We start from the raw sequence: 19,848 nt of genomic DNA, 5'->3' as shown, positions 1-19,848 counted from the left end.
CATTTAACGAAAGTTCACTGAGAGCCTTGGGCCAGTTATTAAGCAATTGTCTCTTGGCTCTAGTTCTGCTCTTCTCTCCCTGCTTTGTAATACTGGGGCTGGGACTGCAAACTTCATTTCTCCTTTTTCAGCTAGCTTCCTGTTAGGTTTGATCAATAGGGAGTGCTAGAAGGAGACTGGACACCAGGATAAGAGGAGAAGGGACTTTGTCCTTCCTTTGCTTGCTCTTCATGTCACTGCCCCGGAAATTGTCCTTCACTGTGGCAGCGGCTGGCAGTTTCTGAATCAGCCTCCTCTGATCCTGAGAGGGACCAACGCCAGCTGGGTAGCATCTTCCCATCAGAGTTGTGAGTCACCGCTCTGCAAGGCGCACCCCACCCCCTTCCAAACTCCTTATATACTAGTAATAGCCAGGCAGCATCTCCTTCTTAGAGAAACCTCTTCCTTTTGTTCCTCTAGTTCTAGGGCTGGCATCCATTTCCTGCAGTTATTGTCTCTGCGCTTAGTATTCCCTTTTTGCTTTTTAGGTGTCCTATGACACTTTTTCTAAAACACATTTTCTCTGTTAAATTCACTTTGTTGAAATTCCTAATGCAATTTATGTTTTCCTGACTGGACTCTGATATAGTACCTGATATTATGAGTGGTCCCAGGAAACAATCCTCAAATATGGGATTTTGATATTATTTTGGTAATGTCCTTGGCCTTGGACAGTACCGGCCTCCTTGTTAATGGGAAATAGTATACTAGTAATCCATGACCTATAGTGGCATCACAATTAATTAGTCACTGTGGTTGAAAGTGATAACCTACCTACTGACACTTAGTGGCTGCTACACTTGACTGTCCAGCAGTAGTGATAGTAATGGTAGCAATGTTGGATGAGATGCCTGTTGACCATGGTGGAGAGCCTACAGAAAGAAAATTACAAGCTTAGGGCTTTCAACTATCAGCTCAGTCATACTCAGAGAAGCAGCACAATCAAAGATAATTAGGCACAGAGAGAGACAAGAAACCATGAGCAAGAGAACTAAAAAGGCAGTGAATAATCACAGGGCCAACATCTGTCAAAGAAGGAACCCAGTGAAGTGAGTTTCGCACTTGGTTCTGCTTTTCCCCGGAGATTCCAGTAGAGGCAATGGTGTGTCAGTTTTACTATATGCTCCTGAAAGATGGAGAAGAGGAGCTGAGCTTTCAATAGACTCAGAAAGCTAAACAGCAGAAGTTGCAGCTGGGGGCCCACACCAAGGAGGGAGGTGTTTTCTGGTTCAACCTGTGTTGTAACCAGGGTCCCAGCTGGAAGCCCAGGGGATTTAATTTGTGGGTTCTCTGATGATTTTCATATTTTACCCAGATACTTTGCCCAGTTTTTCTAGTTGTTCTCAAGTAGGAGTGTTGGTCCAAATTTCAAGTGCACCATCAGTAAAAGTGGAAACTGGCATTTTTTGTTTCACTTTATTTATTTGCCATGTAACAGGTTTTCTTTCAAAGTATTTGCATTTATCAAAATTTTCTTGGTACTTCCCTGGTGGCACAGTGGTTAAGAATCCTCCTGCCAATGCAGGGGACACGGGTTCGATACCTGGTTCGGGAATATCCCACATGCCGCGGAGCAACTAAGCCTGTGCGCCACAACTACTGAGCCTGCGCTCTAGAGCCCGCACGCCACAACTAGTGAGCCCTCATGCCACAACTACTGAAGCCTGTGCACCTAGAGCCCGTGCTCCGCAGCAAGAGAAGCCACCACAATGAGAAGCCCGTGCACCACAACGAAGAGTAGCCTCCACTCCCTGCAACTAGAGAAAGCCCGCGCACAGCAACGAAGACCCAACGCAGCCAAAAATAAATAAATAAAATAAATAGATTTATTAAAAAAAATTTTTTCTTGTACTTGTCCTAGATTTTTTTTTTTTTTTGTCATACCACGTGGCTTGTGGGATCTCAGTTCCCTGACCAGGGATTGAACCCAGGCCACAGAAGTGAAAGCCAGGAATCCTAACCACTAGGCCACCTCCCTGTGGGACAGGGAACTCCCTGTCCTAGATTTTGATTTATACTTAGGGGAGAATATATTCCTTCACTTCCCTAGAGTCTTTGCTCAGCTATCCCTGACTCCTGGTCCTGTGCAGGAAGAGTAGCCTCCATTAAGAAGGCCACAGGGGAAGGAGTGTTCCCTTGGGAAGTCAGGCCTCAGTTAGGGTAGGTAGCTATCCTGTGGGATGCCAAATGACCCAGTGGTTAAGAGAGGGTGCTTGAGTCAGGTAGATTTGGTTTTTAAGTCCTGTATTCTTTCCTTAACTGCCTTGTGCAAAGTTATGACCTCTTTTTGTTCAGTTTTCTCATCTGTAATTTGGGGATAATAGTACTTGAGAAGATCTAGTCACTTTGTCAGAAATGAAATAAAGTTTTTAATTATTTATTTATTTTTGGCTGTGTTGGGTCTTTGTTTCTGTGCTAGAGCTTTCTCTAGTTGCGGCAAGCGGGGACCTCTCACTATCGCGGCCTCTCTTGTTGCAGAGCACAGGCTCCAGACACGCAGGCTCAGTAGTTGTGGCTCATGGGCTCAGTTGCTCCACGGCATGTGGGATCCTCCCAGACCAGGGCTCGAACCTGTGTCCCCTCCATTGGCAGGCAGATTCTCAACCACTGCGCCACCAGGGAAGCCCTGAAATAAAGTTTTTATATGACTTGACTTAGTGAATTTATTCTGGTATCCATGTAAATGCTCTTGAGTCATTTGCTATGTATTCTAGAGAGAGAGAGAAGGGTCGTTTCATCTTTTAGGCATTATATGCATGGGACCTGGGACACACTGCCTTTAAAGGGCTTAAAAATATATTTAGTGCTTAAAAGTATTACTGGTTCCAAGTTATGAAAAAAACCCTGCAAGATAAAAATTAATAAATGCTTGGGACTTCCCTGTGGTCCAGTGGTACCAATGCAGGGGACGCAGGTTCGATCTCTGGTCGGGGAACTAAGATCCCACATGCCACGGGGCAACTAAGCCCACGTGCCACAACTAGAAAGCTCACGCGCCACAACTAGAAAGCCCACGCGCCACAACGAGGAGGCCTTACGCTACAGCGGAGGATCCCGCATGCCACAATGAAGATCCCGCCTGCCACAACTAAGACCTGACGCAGCCAAAAATAAATATTTTAAAAAATTAATAAATGCTTTATTAAATGTGCCCAAACATAGCATTATGGCAACTAGTTTTCTGCAACTAGGTACAACTATTATATAGTTACATATAAATTGTATTTAATGTGGGATGTAGGTGCATTTTCTTGAAATAAGACAACTTAGTAGGATTTTAAGATGGCTCTGGAGGTACTTGTCTGGTTCACTAGGTGGCAGTTTTTCTCTTTATTGGCCTGTGTCTAGTCTTCTAGTTACTCTTGCTTTTCCCCATTCTCAGTTACTCCAAACGGCATTCCCTGATTATCTCTGCATGTTATTTCAGCATCTAGGGATATACATACTTTATCATTTCTAAGATGCACATTTCTTTTCACATTTCAACATCTCCGAAACATCTCATGTTACAAATTGGTGGCATATCATATTGGCGGCATTTTTTAATTTTAGCATTTCATAAGAAAATGTTGCAACTAGGGACTTCCCTGGTGGGCCAGTGGGTGGGACTCCTCGCTCCCAATGCAGGGGGCGCGGGTTCAATCCCTGGTTGGGGAACTAGATCCCGCGTGCATGCTGCAACTAGGACCTGACATGGCCTAAATAAATAAATAAATAAATAAATAAATAATTTTAAAAATACTGCGAGCTTACAGTTGATGGCATCTTAGATTTGATGGGATGTTAGCTCTCTGGGTCTGGAGATAGGAACTTCTTGAGACTGGCTAGGGGTCTTTTTCTTTCTTCCCACCTATTTTTGGCTGCTGTTTCTTCTTAATATTCCATCTTTCTGGTTTGAAGATCATTCTGCTCTCTTTCCCCTCTTCCCACTTTCTTCCGCCTTCTTTCCTGCTTCCTTATTTCCCCCTTCCTGTCCTTCTTTTGTCCCTCCCTGGAGTCTGCACAAGTTTGCAAGGCTCCCACTGATCTGTGCCCTTTCTTAAAGACCTTACAGCCTGATGGTGGTACCACCCAACAAGGTGAATTCTGAGCACTACATCTTCTCTCCCTTTGGGGTCCTGCACATACATCCTGTAGAGGGCAGTGAGGCAATGACGCTGGGTACCTGGCACCACCGCTCTGTCCTCTGGCAACAGCTCCAGTTCATTCCGTTCTTTAAGTATTGCCTCTTACGCAAGGCCTTGGCCTGGTAGGTGATGACGGGTATGGGATTTGGGAAGAAGTGTCACAAAGAGCAACAGCCACTCTCACTGCCCTCTGATCTGTAGCTGGAAGAAGGGTGTGAAGTTGCAGAGGCTGCACCGGCACCGGACTTTCCTAGAGAAGCATCTGCTCTTTGCCGTGCCCCACTTTGGAGCTGGGCTACTCCATATTAGCAGGTGAGGTCTTCAAAACACAACTTCAGTGGCCTTTAAAAAATTATTTTACAAGAAGTAACAACACGTTCATTGTAGAAGATTTGGAAAATATAAAAAAAAAAGCACAAAGGAAAAAAATCTTCAGTCTCACCATCTACAAATAACCATGACAAACATTTTGTTGCATATCCTTGTAGTCTTTTTTTCCATCACATATACCAATGTGATCATACTTTACATATTGTTAAGTAACCAGTTTTTTTCTCTGAATAATATATTCTGAATGTAGCTCTATGTATTAATGAATTTCTACATCAACTTGCCCCAGATCATACAATTATTAAATATCAAATTTGAGGATGTAATGCAGGTGTTTGAAACTCTGCTCTTACTATGGTATTACTTGGATTCTTTTTTTTTTTTTAAGAAAATCTTAGTTACTCCTATTTTCAGTACTTTCTTGCTTTCTCTGCACAACTCTTCAACCACTCCAGTTATGTTCTGTGATAGGAGTTGCAAGCTCAGATGCCTACAGGGCCCAAGTAGGAGCTATGGAAGAAATGCAATGGGTTCGATTCAAGACTTTAGGGAGTGTGGGACTGCAGTCAGTTTGGAGATTGCACCTAAAAAGGACAGTCACTACTCAGTTCCAACTGACTGTTGCCATGGGGAATATGGGTCCAATGCGTCAGCCACATTATTTTTTCAGGATGACCTGGGAATCCACATTTTGTTGTCAAATCTCTTAATTTTACCTGGTTAGTGAAAATTTTTATTAAAACACTGTGCTGGCCAACTCTTAGTGGTACATATAAAAACCTTTTCAGTCTGAATTCGTCCCATGGGCTACCAGTTTGCAACCTCTACTCTAGGTATCCTCCCAGTCTAGCTTAATCATCATGGCATAATTGGGCTGCACAGATCTGAATTTAAGTCCTGAACACTAGCAAGGGACTTTACTCTTTGCGCCCCAGTTTCCTGATCTGAAAACAAGAGAGGAAGATTTCTGCTACTCACAGCTGTAGTGAGAATTAAATGAGATTGTGAATGTAAAGTACCATGTTCAGTGCCCCAATAGGTACTGAATAAATTACATCCATTATGATCATCCTCTGCTTATTAGGGGGGGTCCTTCATTTTTTCAAGGATATTTAGAGATGTAGATTTTTCAGGGTGGTTGTTTGGGGAATGAATAACAGAAGTGGGTTTCATCAGGGATGAAACTTCCCTGTAGGGAAGTTGGAGGTTCCTCACCTTTGATTCTAAAACCTACCTGTCCTATATACACTACCAAATATAAAATAGCTAGCTAGTGGGAAGCAGCCGCATAGCACAGGGAGATCAGCTCGGTGCTTTGTGACCACCTAGAGGGGTGGGATAGGGAGGGTGGGAGGGAGGCGCAAGAGGGAGGAGATATGGGAATATATGTATACATATAGCTGACTCACTTTGTTGTACAGCAGAAACTAACACAACATTGTAAAGCAATTATACTCCAATAAAGATGTTTAAAAAATAGTAAAAAAGAAAGAAAGAAAGAAAAAATAAAATAAAACCTACCTGTCCATCTAGACTGTTAGGGCCCTTGGCTTCCCCTATTCCACGGAAGAAGCCGCTGCAGTCTCTCCTTCTAAGTCACACCTTGGGATCTCTCTGACCCTCTTTCCTGGCGGAAAGGTAACTCAGTGTAAACATTTGCAATAGATAACTAATAAGAACCTGCTGCATAAAAAAATAAATAAAATCCAAAAATTTTTTTTTTTAATTAAATAAATAAAACAGAAAAAAACCAAAACCAAAAAACATTTGCACATACCCCAAGCCTTTCCCAAAGAGTTCCCCAGCCAGCAACTTCCTGGGCTTAAACTCTTCCAAAGAACCCTCAAGAGGAGGCTGCACTGTTGGTCACTGGGAATATTATAATCTCTCTAAACCTTTGCTCATTCTGAGGTGAGCTGGGCTAGGAGGAAGTCAAAGGTGTCCAAGGTAAGAGGGCAGAGTCTCTGGCTCTGAGCAGTTTAGTCCTTGATTCCAGGCTTCTGCAGGAGCTGCGCTCTGAGTCCTGGCTCCCCCATGAAGCAGATCAGTGCTACGAGTTGCTGGACCTGCGGCGGGCTCTAGCCAAGGAAAACCACAACGCTCTGCGGCTGCTCCATCGCGGCCTGCGTCTCTGCACATCCATCCTTCATCTGGTAAGAGGCTCCGATTTATTGTGAGCTTTTTCTCCAAGCTGAACTCGCCAGTGTTTCAGCCTTCTCTTGGCTTAAGCTTCCCTGTGTGTTCTGGACTCTGCAGTTGGCTCAGAGCCATTGTCCTGTCCAGCAACAGCAGTCTCTGCTCTAGGTGGATGGATTAATAACAGGCAGGCAGAGACTTGGACTCAACCGTTTCCTAAGGCCTTGAGCAGAGAGGAAGAGGAACATAACAACGTCTGTTTTTTTCGGTTGTTCGTGCCAGGAGCCTTAGAGAATTTGAGAGTTGGAATCCTGATCTTTTGTGCTGCTAGGCTCATCTCTGAGCATACCTTGAACCTTTGACAGGCCACTGTGGCTGGTAGAACCATCCAGTCATGGAGTCCTTCCTTCGTGTGCCTACTTTGTATCTGTGGTACATGCCACCTAAGTACAGTTTATTGAAATTTTTGCATATGTCTACACCCATGTAACTACCAGCGGGTCAAGATATAGAACATTTATAGCACCTCAGCAAGCTCCCTGGTACCTCTCTCATCAGTGCCTCCACAAAGGTAACCACTACTCTGACCTCTGTCACCACAGATTAATTTTGTCCAATTTGGAATTTCATGTAAATGGAATCAGACAGCATGTGCTCTTTTTCGTCTGGCTTTTTTTCACTCCACATTATGTTAGTGAGATTTACCCATAACATTGCAGGTAGTAGTGGTTCACTCTTTTGTATTGCTATGTAGTGCTTTACTATAAAAATGTACCACAATTTATTTGTTAATTCTCCTATTGCTGGACATTTATGTTGGTTCCAGTTTTTTACTATTGTGAATAACTGTTATGAACATTTTTGTATGTCTTTTGATGGACATAAACACTCATTTCTTTGAGGTATATATTCTAGGAGTGGAATTGCTGGAATAGGGTTTATGTATGTTTTACAGTGCCAAACAGTTTTCTAGAGTAGTTGTACCAGTTTACATTCCCATCCGACTTATAGTTGTCCTGTGATCTCATCAGCACTTGGGAGTGTAAAGGTTTTTAATCTTAGCCAAATTGGTGAGTGTACAGTGGTATTTCATTGTGGTTTTAATTTGTGTTTCCGTGATCACCAGTGATGTTGAGCATCCTTTCATATTTTTATTGGCCATTTTGGTACCCTCTTCTCTGAAGTGTCAAACTTTTGCTCATTTTTGATTGGGTTGTCTGGGATTTTTCCTACTAATTTGTAGGAGTTCTTTATATATTCTGGATATGAGTTGGTATCAAATATATACATATTGTGGACATTTTATCCTAGTCTGTGGCTTACCTTTTTACTATTTTAATGGTATCTTTTGATGAGCAGAAGTTCTTAATTTTCTTGAAGTTCACTTTATTATTATTATTATTTATTTATTTATTTTTTGGTTAGTGTCCTTTGGGTTCTGGTTTAAGAAATCTTTGCCTACCCCATATTCTACTATGTTTTCTTCTAGAAATTTTATTATCTTATCTTTTACATTTAGGTGTATGATCCATTTCAAATTAATTTTTATGCATGGTGTGAGGTAAGAGTCAAGGTTTATTTTTCTCATTTATTGAAAAGACTTCCATTTCCCCACTGAATGACAGTGTTGTCTTTTTCTTAAATCAGATGATTGTGTATGTGTGGGTCTGTTTCTGGACTCTGTTCTGTACCATTAATCTATTTGTCTGTCTATTTGTCAGCGTCATGCTATCTTAATTATTGTAGCTTTATAGTAAGTCTTAATATCTGGTGTTGTTAGGTCCTACAGCTTTTTGTTATTCAAGATTTCCCTAGCTATTCTAGGTTCTTTGAATTTCCATATACATTTTAGGGTCAGCTTGTTAATTTCCACAAAGTAATTTACTGGAATTTTTTTTATTAGCTTGCTTTGAATCTATGGATCAATTTGGGGGAGAATTGATATCCTAACAATATTTAGTTTCCTAATCCGTGAACATGGATCTCTTGATTTATTTTGATTTCTTTATTCTTTCTTTTAACTAATGTTCTTTTTTTAAATTAATTAATTTTATTTTTGGCTGCGTTGGGTCTTCGTTGCTGCACGCGGGCTTTCTCCAGTTGCGGCGAGCGGGGGCTACTCTCCGTTGCTGTGCGCGGGCTTCTCATTGCGGTGGCTTCTCTTTGTTGTGGAGCATGGGCTCTAGGCGCGCAGGCTTCAGTAGTTGTGGCACGTGGGCTCAGTAGTTATGGCTTGCGGGCTCTAGAGCGCAGGCTCAGTAGTTGTGGCGCATGGGCTTAGTTGCTTCACGGCATGTGGGATCTTCCCGGACCAGGGCTCGAACCCATGTCCCCTACATTGGCAGGAGGATTGTTAACCACTGCACCACCAGGGAAGTCCCTCTTTAATTACTCTTAACAAGGTTTTGTGGGTTTCCTTTAGAGGTCTTGAAAATATTTCATTAGATTTATTACTAGATATTTGATATTTTTTGTTGCTATTATAAAAGGTATTTTAAAGCATTATTGTTTTCTAATAGTTGCTATACCATACACAAAAATTAATTCGTGATGGGGCTTCCCTGGTGGCGCAGTGGTTAAGAACCTCGCCAAGTCCAAGGCATGTCCGTATATGACACGCCTAGCTTAGGTCTCAACTGCCTTGTGTCTGGATCTCAGAAGACTGGGTTCTGAGCTCAGAGTTAGCAGAATACAATCCACAGACAACTCGTAGTTCTAATCACAAGCTCTGTTGAACATCAGAAAGAATAGGAGAGCAGCAAGGACAAAAGGTCCATCTGGCAAAATATGTCTTTCTGGTGTCTCCCTTCTGTTCCTCAACAGGACAGGCCCAGAGGTGGCAACTATCAGCAGCCTTTGTAGGCTGAGGAACTTCCCAGTTGTGAGAAGAACCCACAAAGAGGTCCCCAAGCTTTTAACCCTATTTTCTGTCCCCCACTAGAAAGTCTGTGTCAGTAGCCGGAGACAGCTTCTACTCTCGCAGAAGGCAGTGTTGTGCTGGTCAGCAGGCCACATCACCCAGGCCTAGTGATTGGACTCCATATCCTGGAATAATTGCTGAGCCTTACTTAGCCAGTCTCTCTTTTCCTTTGTCTGATCTATGCATTGTGAATCTCTCTATTTACACATGCACAAATTTTCTATTTGAGTTCCATCCTGGGGGCTTTTAGCAGACAGGCCTGGCCTATCAAACTAACTCACTGTGGCCTCTCAATATATGTTCTCCATTTCACATCTTCTCTGGTCACTTAAAGATTTCCAGGGCCAATCTCTACTAAAAAGCAGCCATTCATGTGTATATCTAGGTTTTAGGCTCCATGACCTGAGAGCTTTGCAACAGGCCAGTGGGTGGCCAGTTTGGTCTCCATCCCCTTTTCTCCAGTGAATTTTCCACTCTCTATTCTGACAGATTCATGAGGATACATACCACATGCAACAGGGCCTGCAGGAGCAAGTGAGAAACTGCAAGAGGATCAGGACAGGCCAGGGCTCCCTGTACCTTCAGAGGGTGCAGTGCCAGCAGCTAGAGCAGAAGCTGATGCAGGCAGAAGCCTGGCTGCTGCAGATGGGGCCGCTGGCCCGCCTGGTAGACTACATGATTTGCCAGAACCTCGTGTCCATCATAGAGGACGAGATAACCTCTTTTGTGGCCAACATCTTGCAAGTGAGGTGGTGGGTGTCATGTGTGGAGGTTGGCGGGCAGTCAGGGGCCAGCTGGTAGGGAGCGGATACTGACATCTAGCCCCACAACCTCTCCTTACCCCCCCTACAGGCGCCAAGGCAGAAACCCTTTCTCTCAGCGCAGCTGGTCTTTGACAGTTGTGGCCAGCTGTCTCATGAGCCCTGTATTGAAAATATGATCCAGATTATAACTGGGGGCCTAAGGTCTACGAAGGCCTCTGCCCTGAAGGTATTCTGGATTGGACAGGGGGCTGGCTGTAGGAATTCCCAGTTCCTATCCTCTGTATAATCAGAAGCTCTCAGCCTGGTCTGAACTCTCATTGTTTGCTATTTCTGTCCCTTCTCTGTACCTTGGCCTGAAGGTAATGCAGTGTACAGACCCGAAGACCTTCCGGGATTCCCTGTATTTTGAAGGTATTTAAGGAGCCCTAGGCAGCGGGGAGGAAGAGTGGAAGGAGGGAGAAGGGCACATGCAGTGTCCTAATGGCCAGAGAGTCGGGCACTGGGCATGGATGGAGCAGCTCTAACCTGGGTCTGCATGTGTGTTGGGCGGTAGGAGAGTGGAGACATGTTTTTGCTTACTCGTGCGTGTGCCTATGTGTATGTATGTGCACGCACCTGAGTGTAGTGAGAGGTGTATGAAAGAGTGTGAGTACATTGTCCTCTGATTTGTTCTAACTCCATGAGGTTTTTCTCTAATGTCATAATGGCGTTTCATTTACAATTGGATTTGATTGCTAAGTTAATTTGTACTTGTTTGAAGAACTCTGCCTGTTCAATATTTGCTTTATTTCATGCAGCTCTTTTTCATTTCATATAGAATAATTCATTAGTATTACTGAGCTATTTTATAGTTACCAGTTATCATTGATTATCAATCCTCAAACTAGTAAATCATCAGGGAGGAAATACACCTTCACATTCCCTTTATTTGGAATACTCACGCCGTCACAGATAAAACCATCAAATGCATTCAGTCACCTCTGACATGTAGGCGCTTTTTCATTTTCCCATTCAACTAGTACGTTTTCATTAAGATGATGTAAAGACACCAGGTTAATTTTAGGAATTAGGTGACAAGGAAGAAAAAGGGTCATTGAAAGGAGCCTGTGTTTTTCTTTTCTTTGTTTGTTTTTTGGCTGTACCTCGCAGCATGCAGGATCTTAGTTCCGCGAACAGGGATCGAACCAGTGCCCCCTGCAGTGGAAACTTGGAGTCCTAACCACTGGACCACCAGGGAATTCCCGAGCCTGCGTCTTTAACAAATCACACCAGTTGTGGCACATTTTTTTCTCAAGTGAATCTAGATTAATCAATAGAGATTATTGATGTTTGTTTTACATGGTACAGTGGAAAAAGGAAGGGCTCTGAAATCAGACAGGCTAGTTCACTAATCTGTAAAATGGGAAAACAAAAATACCTCAGTTGCAGCATTGTTTTGAAGAATAAAAGAGTAATATGTTTAGAATAATGCTCAGCACATAGTAGTACGTGTTACAGATAGTATCTTAGTAGTAGTAGTATTAAAGATTTAGGTAAATCATACATTTCACAGTGCTTCCTCATTATATGATGTACTAATTCATACTATGCATATGCTCCAGTATTTTCCTTTGAATGGCAAAACAAACAAACAAAAACCCCTTAAACTTTTATTCTAAATTCTAGTGAAAGTGAGAATATTCACTTGCAATGTCTTGGGTTATCCCTTGTACTTTTAGAAAAGCAGCAGGGACTGATGTATATAGGGGTGAAGTGTCACGATACTCATATCTTGCAAGTATTGGGTTGGCCAAAAAGTTCATTTGGGGTTTTCCATAACTATGGAAAATCCTGAATGAACTTTTTGGCCAAACCAATAGTTTAGGGAAAAGAAAAATAGAAGGAAAAACAAAAAAAGCAATGTGGCAAAATGTTAATAATTGTTGAGTCTAAGTAGATAGATAAAGAAAGGAGTGTGTAGAACCTTTAAACTTTTCTGCATGTTTGAGATTTTTCAAAATCAGAATTTGAAGGAAAAAAACAAGATCAGCATGGAAAATCAAGTTAATATCGTGGAGGAACCAGAATCAAAGTTCTGATTTGGGATTTTTCTGTAAGTTCTTTATGAAAATTAGAGTAATATACAATAAACATGTAGCAGGTAAAACAGTATAAGTAGTCTTTAAGAAATACATTCATCTGAGAAATCTTTTACTTAAATGAGGCAAAATTTATATGGCATTTTAACCAAATTACAAAATGATTTCAGTACCTCCATTTATACCCAAAAATATGAAAAATAAGCCCCTTATAACAGAAAATTATGTATTTACTAGATTCTAGTCCCTAAAAGAATACCCAGTGCTTTACTAAAGTGCTTGTAACATATTCTCTGTTCATAAGCTATGTTCTATGACATTTTCCAGAGGGCAGTCTTAGAACTGGAACATTTTGAGACCAAAAAGAGGTTATTAATGTTACTATCGGATGCTCTTACAGTCTTATCAGGAATATTCTGCAGTTTAAAACTGAGAAATACAATCAGATAATCATTTTTCTCATCTGGCAGGTGTCAAGTTCAGGAACTATTACCTTAAAGTTCTTACTTTAACTTTACTATAGCAATATCCTACCAAGATCGGAATATCTCTTTGAGAAATGAAGGAAACAATAGCAAAGATCAACAAAACTAAAAGCTGGTTCTTTGAGAAGATAAACAAAATTGATAAACCATTAGCCAGACTCATCAAGAAAAAAAAGGGAGAAGACTCAAATCAACAGAATTAGAAATGAAAAAGGAGAAGTAACAACTGACACTGCATAAATACACAGAATCATGAGGGATTACTACAAGCAACTATATGCCAATAAAATGGACAACCTGGGAGAAATGGACAAATTCTTAGAAAAGCACAACCTTCCAAGACTGAACCAGGAAGAAATAGAAAATACGAACACACCAATCACAAGTAATGAAATTGAAACTGTGATTAAAAATCTTCCAACAAACAAAAGTCCAGGACCAGATGGCTTCACAGGTGAATTCTATCAAACATTTAGAGAAGAGCTAACACCCATCCTTCTCAAAATTTCCAAAATACAGCAGAGGGAGGAACACTCCCAAACTCATTCTATGAGGCCACCATCACCCTGATAGCAAAACCAGACAAAGATGTCACAAAAAAAGACAACTACAGACCAATATCACTGATGAACATAGATGCAAAAATCCTCAACAAAATACTAGCAAACAGAATCCAACAGCACATTAAAAGGATCATACACCATGATCAAGTGGGGTTTATCCCACAAATGCAAGGATTCTCCAATATATGCAAATCAATCAACGTGATAAACCATATTAACAAATTGAAGGAGAAAAACCATATGATCATCTCAATAGATGCAGAAAAAGCTTTCGACAAAATTCAGCACCCATTTATGATAAAAACTCTCTAGAAAGTAGGCATAGAGGGAACCTACCTCAACATAATAAAGGCCATATATGACAAACCCACAGCCAACATCGTTCTCAATGGTGAAAAACTGAAAGCATTTCCTCTAAGATCAGGAACAAGACAAGGGTGCCCACTCTCACCACTATTATTCAACGTAGTTTTGGAAGTTTTAGCTACAGCAATCAGAGAAGAAAAAGAAATAAAAGGAATCCAAATCAGAAAAGAAGAATTAAAAATGTCACTGTTTGCAGATGACATGATACTATACATAGAGAATCCTAAAGATGCTACCAGAAAACAACTAGAGCTAATCAATGAATTTGGTAGAGTAGCAAGATACAAAATTAATGCACAGAAATCTCTTGCCTTCCTGTACACTAATGATAAAAAATCTGAAAGAGAAATTAAGGAAACACTCCCATTTACCATTACAACAAAAAGAATAAAATACCTAGGAATAAACCTACCTAACGAAACAAAAGACCTGTATGCAGAAAACTATAAGACACTGATGAAAGAAATTAAAGATGATACCAACAGATAGAGAGATATACCATGTTCTTGGATTGGAAGAGTCAACATTGTGAAAGTGACTATACTGCCCAAAGCAATCTACAGATTCAATGCAATCCCTATTAAACTACCAATGGCATTTTTCACAGAACTAGAACAAAAAGTTTCACAATTTGTATGGAAACAGAAAAGACCCTGAATAGCCAAAGCAATCTTGAGAAAGAAAAACGGAGCTGGAGGAATCAGACTCCTGGACTTCAGACTATACTACAAAGCTACGGTAATCAAGACAGTATGGTACTGGCACAAAAACAGAAATATAGATCAATGGAACAGGATAGAAAGCCCAGAGATAAACCCACACACCTATGGTCACCTTATCTTTGATAAAGGAGGCAAGAATATACAATGGAGAAAAGACAGTCTCTTCAATAAGTGGTGCTGGGAAAACTGGACGGCTACATGTAAAAGAATGAAATTAGAACACTTCCTAACACCATAAACAAAAATAAATTCAAAATGAATTAAAGACCTAAATGTAAGGCCAGACACTATAAAACTCTTAGAGGAAAACATAGGCAGAACACTCTATGACATAAATCACAGCAAGATCCTTTTTGACCCACCTCCTAGAGAAATGGAAATAAAAACTAAAATAAACAAATGGGACCTAATGAAACTTAAAAGCTTTTGCACAGCAAAGGAAACAATAAAAAAGACAAAAAGACAACCCTCAGAATGGGAGAAAATATTTGCAAACGAAGCAACTGACAAAGGATCAATCTCCAAAATATACAAGCAGCTCATGCAGCTCAATATCAAAAAAACAAACAACCCAATCGAAAAATGGGCAGAAGACCTAAATAGACATTTCTCCAAAGAAGATATACAGATTGCTAACAAACACATGAAATGATGCTCAACATCACTAATCATTAGAGAAATGCAAATCAAAACTACAATGAGGTATCACCTCACACCAGTCAGAATAGCCATCATCAAAAAATCTACAAACAATTAATGCTGGAGAGGGTGTGGAGAAAAGGGAACCCTCTTGCACTGTTGGTGGTAATGTAAATGATACAGCCACTATGGAGAACAGTATGGAGGTTCCTTAAAAAACTAAAAATAGAACTACCATATGACCTAGCAATCCCACTACTGGGCATATACCCTGAGAAAACCATAATTCAAAAAGAGTCATGTACCACAAAGTTCAAATTGCAGCATTATTTACAATAGCCAGGACATGGAAGCAACCTAAATGTCCATCGACAGATGAATGGATAAAGAAGATGTGGCACATATATACAATGGAATATTACTCAGCCATAAAAGGAGACGAAATTGAGTTATTTGTAGTGAGGTGGATGGACCTAGAGTCTGTCATACAGAGTGAAGTAAGTCAGAAAGAGAAAAACAAATACCATATGCTAACACATATATATGGAATGTAAACAACAACAAAAAAATGGTTCTGATGAACCTAAAGGCAGGACAGGAATAAAGACACAGACATAGAGAATGGACTTGAGGACATGGGGAGGGGGAAGGGTAAGCTGGGATGAAGTGAGAGAGTAGCATGGACATATATACACTACCAAATGTAAAGTAGAAAGCTAGTGGGAAGCAGCTGCCTAGCACAGGAAGATCAGCTCGGTGCTTTGTGACCACCTAGAGGGGTGGGATAAGGAGGGTGGGAGGGAGACATAAGAGGGAGGGGATATGGGGATATACTTATGCATATAGGTGATTCACTTTGTCATACAGCAGAAACTAACACAACACTGTAAAGCAATTATACTCCAATAAAGATATTAAAAAAAAAAGAATACATTTTTGATATTTGTGGTAAGATAAATCTGTAACCCTGAAAAGGGACAAAGGATTGCTTCATTTTTATTATAAAAATCTCTTGAAGTAGATTTTTGTTGGAATGGTGTTGAAGTTAGCTTAGAGATATAATGCAAAAAATGAAACTGTCCTTACTATATATTTTTCCAGGGGGCTGCATATGGCAGGGAGGGTATCTTGGGAATGTGAGGTGTGAACAGTATGACCAGCAAGAGGAAGTATAGATGGAAGCAGTGTAACAGTGAGCGGATTCATAGATGAGAGAGGAAGGAGTTTTTTTTCTTGCCACTCTGTAAGAAATTTTGAAACAATGAAAAGTCCTATAAGTGTGTTTGACAAGATGCTTTGCTCTGTGTGAAATATCTGAGTTACTCATTCAAGGAAACCTACTGTAAAGATCTATCATTATTTAGGTCTTTCAAGTTGGATGGATATTTTAAAATGCAGCTCCATGTTGACTCATATGTATTATACTAAAACATATATATTTTAAATGGAAGCCCAAATCACTTAGCAGTGACAGGTAACTTATATTTCTTTGATTTACTTGATATCAGGTCTCTTTATTTCACTCTTACTCTGGCTAAGAAGTCATTAGTGTTCTGTTCTGTTGGGATATTGCATTCGCCAAATTATATTAAAAATGCACTAGCTTTTCTTTCCATTGCTCAGAACCACACATGAATTGACTATATAGCATCATATTGCCTGAGTGCTCTCATGGGTCTTGGCACCTTGAATCACAGTTCTTCAACCCCATCTTTGTTTTGGAGCTCACAAAACAGAGAGTTACCAAATTCAAAGGCAGAAAAGATGTAGCAGCACCAAACTTCAGAGAAATTGAAACTAGAAAGTCAGGAAGAGAGTCCCTGTCTCTCAAATTGGTGATTATCCTTTCATCTATACTTCTGTCTGTGCTTCTTCCCAATTCCCCTGATTCTCTCCTAACACTAGCTGTTTCTGCTTCCTTTGAACTTTCTGCTCCCTTATAACCATTGCTTCCAAATGACTTAGACTTTCTATGGCACCAACTCCATTCTTGACTCTATATATGATCTTTCAGTTAAGTTCTCTTGATTGTGTGACTTAGTTCAAATTTTCCAGACAAGAAATATGATTGATTCAGCCTATCCTATAGAGAGTCATGTATCCATAAGATCTGGCAAGAGCAATGGGTCATGGTACAAATTAATTGGCTTTCGCTATAGGTCAGAGCATATCCTCTTAGAAGGGTGTATATGGTGGAGGAGGCTCCAACCTTCAGCTATGCTTGTCCTGGCTATAAACATCTATTATATGGGCCTAAATGTGCAAGTTGGTTTTGGATTACATTTCCTAACTCAAAGCTAGCTAAGGAAAAGGGGAGATTTTTTACTGGCCCCTATAACTAAGAAATTAATGAATACAGCTGGATTCAGGCTCAGCTGGATTCAGGGCTAAGGCAATGTCATCAAGGCTTTATCTCTCTCTCTTAGTCCTTTGATTTTACTTGTGAGTTTGAATTCTAAGTCAGTGAGAATGCTGTCAGCTGGAAGTAACAGAAGACCTAAGAGTAGCCTAAACAATACAATCATCTCACATAACAAGAAGTTTCCAGGTAGCTTCCAGGGTTGGTTCAGTGGCTCAGAAATGTCATCAAGTACCAGGCTCTTTATATCCTTCCCTGATTCCATTCTGGGTTTAGCTGTAGTTAAGGACAGATCCTCTTGGAAGGGTATATGTGCTAGGGGAGGATGCAATCAAAAATCTTTTTTCATCCTCAGGCTATTGCATTGTAGTTGCAAGACAAGTTGCAGCTCCATGCATCCCATTCTCAAGCAAAGTCATGTTTTAAAAAGGGGAGGCAAGGTTAGAGAGAAAGCTCTCCTTGCCTGACTCTCACTTATTATCAGGAAAATAAATCTTCTCCAGAAACTCCCCAGCAGATGCACTGTTACATCTCATTGTAAAAATCTAGGTGTGGGAAATCAAATGGCTGATATTTTTAGTTTCTCATGGAAGATAGGCTCTACCACCATGGAAGAAGGGAGAAGCAAATGGCTATTAGTTGGTCAAGCAATATGCCTTCCAAGGTTTCATTCTTCAGATAGGCTCTCTCCTCCTGGCAAGCAAGAGAATCACCAGCATTCTCTACATTGTCATTTCTGCTATATTCTTACCCTTTTAATAATTTTATTATTGAATAAAACCTCATTTAAGTTTAGTTCTACAAGTAACAATATATTTATGCTCACCAGCAGTCCTTATGTTGATGTCTCTTTTAGTCATTTTGTTTGCCCAAAGTTCATTCTCTATTTAGATTCCTCAGGATGGGCTTGTGGGAGCAGAATTCTCAAGTTCTTCTATGTTGATAATAGTTTGTACCCTTTGAAAGTTAGTATTACCAGTTGTAAAATCATTGCCTCATATGTTCTTCCTTTCCATATCTTAAAGATATTACTCCGTTTTCTTCTGGCATTAAAAGTTGTCAAAAAATCTGATAATAATCTAATTTTATTTCCTTTATTAATCACTTGCTTTTTTTTTTTTTTGCCTAGATACCTAAAATATTTTTTCCTTTTTCCTTGAAATTTAGTAATTTTAGTAGAATATGTCTTGGTATTGAACATTCTAAGATAGTATTCTCAGGTATGCTCCTTTATAAAGTAGCTTTAAGTATTTTTTATTTCAGGAAAGTATTCTTGAATTAAGGCTTTTAGTATTGTTCTCTTCCCTTGCTTTGGATTTTTCTTCAGGGACTCCTATTACATGTGTTTTAGATCCTTATCACGTTTCTCCCAATGTATGTTCCTTTCTCTTGAAATATTTTTTTTAAAATCCTTATTTCTTTTTTATTTTGTAATTATCCTTATTTTTACCTTCTATTTTTCTTAAGGCATTATTTACCTGTTAAGTTTATTTGCTCTTATCTTCCTTTTAGTTCAGTTTCCATTCCAAAATTATGTTTTCTTTTATTTCTAATTCTTTCCTGAGTTCTGTTGCATAATTTCTGAGTTTTTCTAATTCTGATATGTGGTTTTCTTTCATGCGTTATGCCATTTTCGGGGTGTCTTTTGACTTGTTTTGAAATGGGCTTGTTTTGATCTGTTTCCTGACATGCTTTCATTGTCTATAAAGATGTTATTCTACTCCCCGTTCTCTTTTTTCTTATACTAGCTTTGTATGGGGTTTGATGTTGGTACTTTTCTGTTACTCATTTCTGAAAAGTTCTCTTTTACTAACTTTTAGGAGACAGCTTGGTTCAAGAATAGTTTTCTAACCTTTCAATTTCCTTTTCTGTTGATTTTCTGTAGTATTCAAAAAACGGGGGCTAACTTTCTGAGATTTCCTGGTTTCTGTTTCTCTCTCCCACTTTTATTCGGACCTTTTCTTTTTCTCTATTGCTTCCATTCTGCTCACTTTTTACTTTACCCCCAGCAGTTTCACCTTAGTGCTGAGCACTGTCCCAGAAGGGAGCCCTCGCCGGTTGGTTTTAGGAGCTCATTGGGCATAGACTGCTAAAGCTTCTACGAACCTTACCTACCTGCTACTGGAGCGGGCAAATCCCCTTCCATTTTTACCTGCTGTTCTCGAATTAGCCCTCTTCTTTCCACAAAATGCCTGTTGGCTGTTGCAGAGTTTTCCTAGTCTCAGGTCAGTCTGGTATACCATTGTTCTCCTCTGCTTCCTTCCCCATAAATGGCGATGCCACTTGAGTCTTGAGGCTGTAGGTGGTTTGTTCCCACCCA

The 19,848-nt window shown here is 40.2% G+C and overlaps 1 protein-coding gene across 1 annotated transcript in view; it reads left to right on the top strand.

The window, feature by feature from the left end:
- Positions 1–19,848, top strand: part of DNHD1 (dynein heavy chain domain 1) — an 86,475-nt gene that overhangs the window by 15,712 nt on the left and 50,915 nt on the right. The window contains exons 7-12 of the mRNA XM_082343922.1: positions 4,085–4,288; positions 4,368–4,478; positions 6,493–6,649; positions 10,042–10,296; positions 10,405–10,542; positions 10,676–10,727. Coding sequence (XP_082200048.1) covers positions 4,085–4,288; positions 4,368–4,478; positions 6,493–6,649; positions 10,042–10,296; positions 10,405–10,542; positions 10,676–10,727 — 917 coding nt within the window. The remainder of the gene's footprint in view (positions 1–4,084; positions 4,289–4,367; positions 4,479–6,492; positions 6,650–10,041; positions 10,297–10,404; positions 10,543–10,675; positions 10,728–19,848) is intronic.

This window comes from Balaenoptera borealis, assembly GCF_965194805.1.
Source record: "Balaenoptera borealis genome assembly, chromosome: 11".
NCBI classification, from domain to species: Eukaryota; Metazoa; Chordata; class Mammalia; order Artiodactyla; family Balaenopteridae; genus Balaenoptera; species Balaenoptera borealis.
The sequence above is the reverse complement of the archived record's forward strand: the minus strand, read 5'-3'. Positions and strand labels throughout refer to the sequence as shown.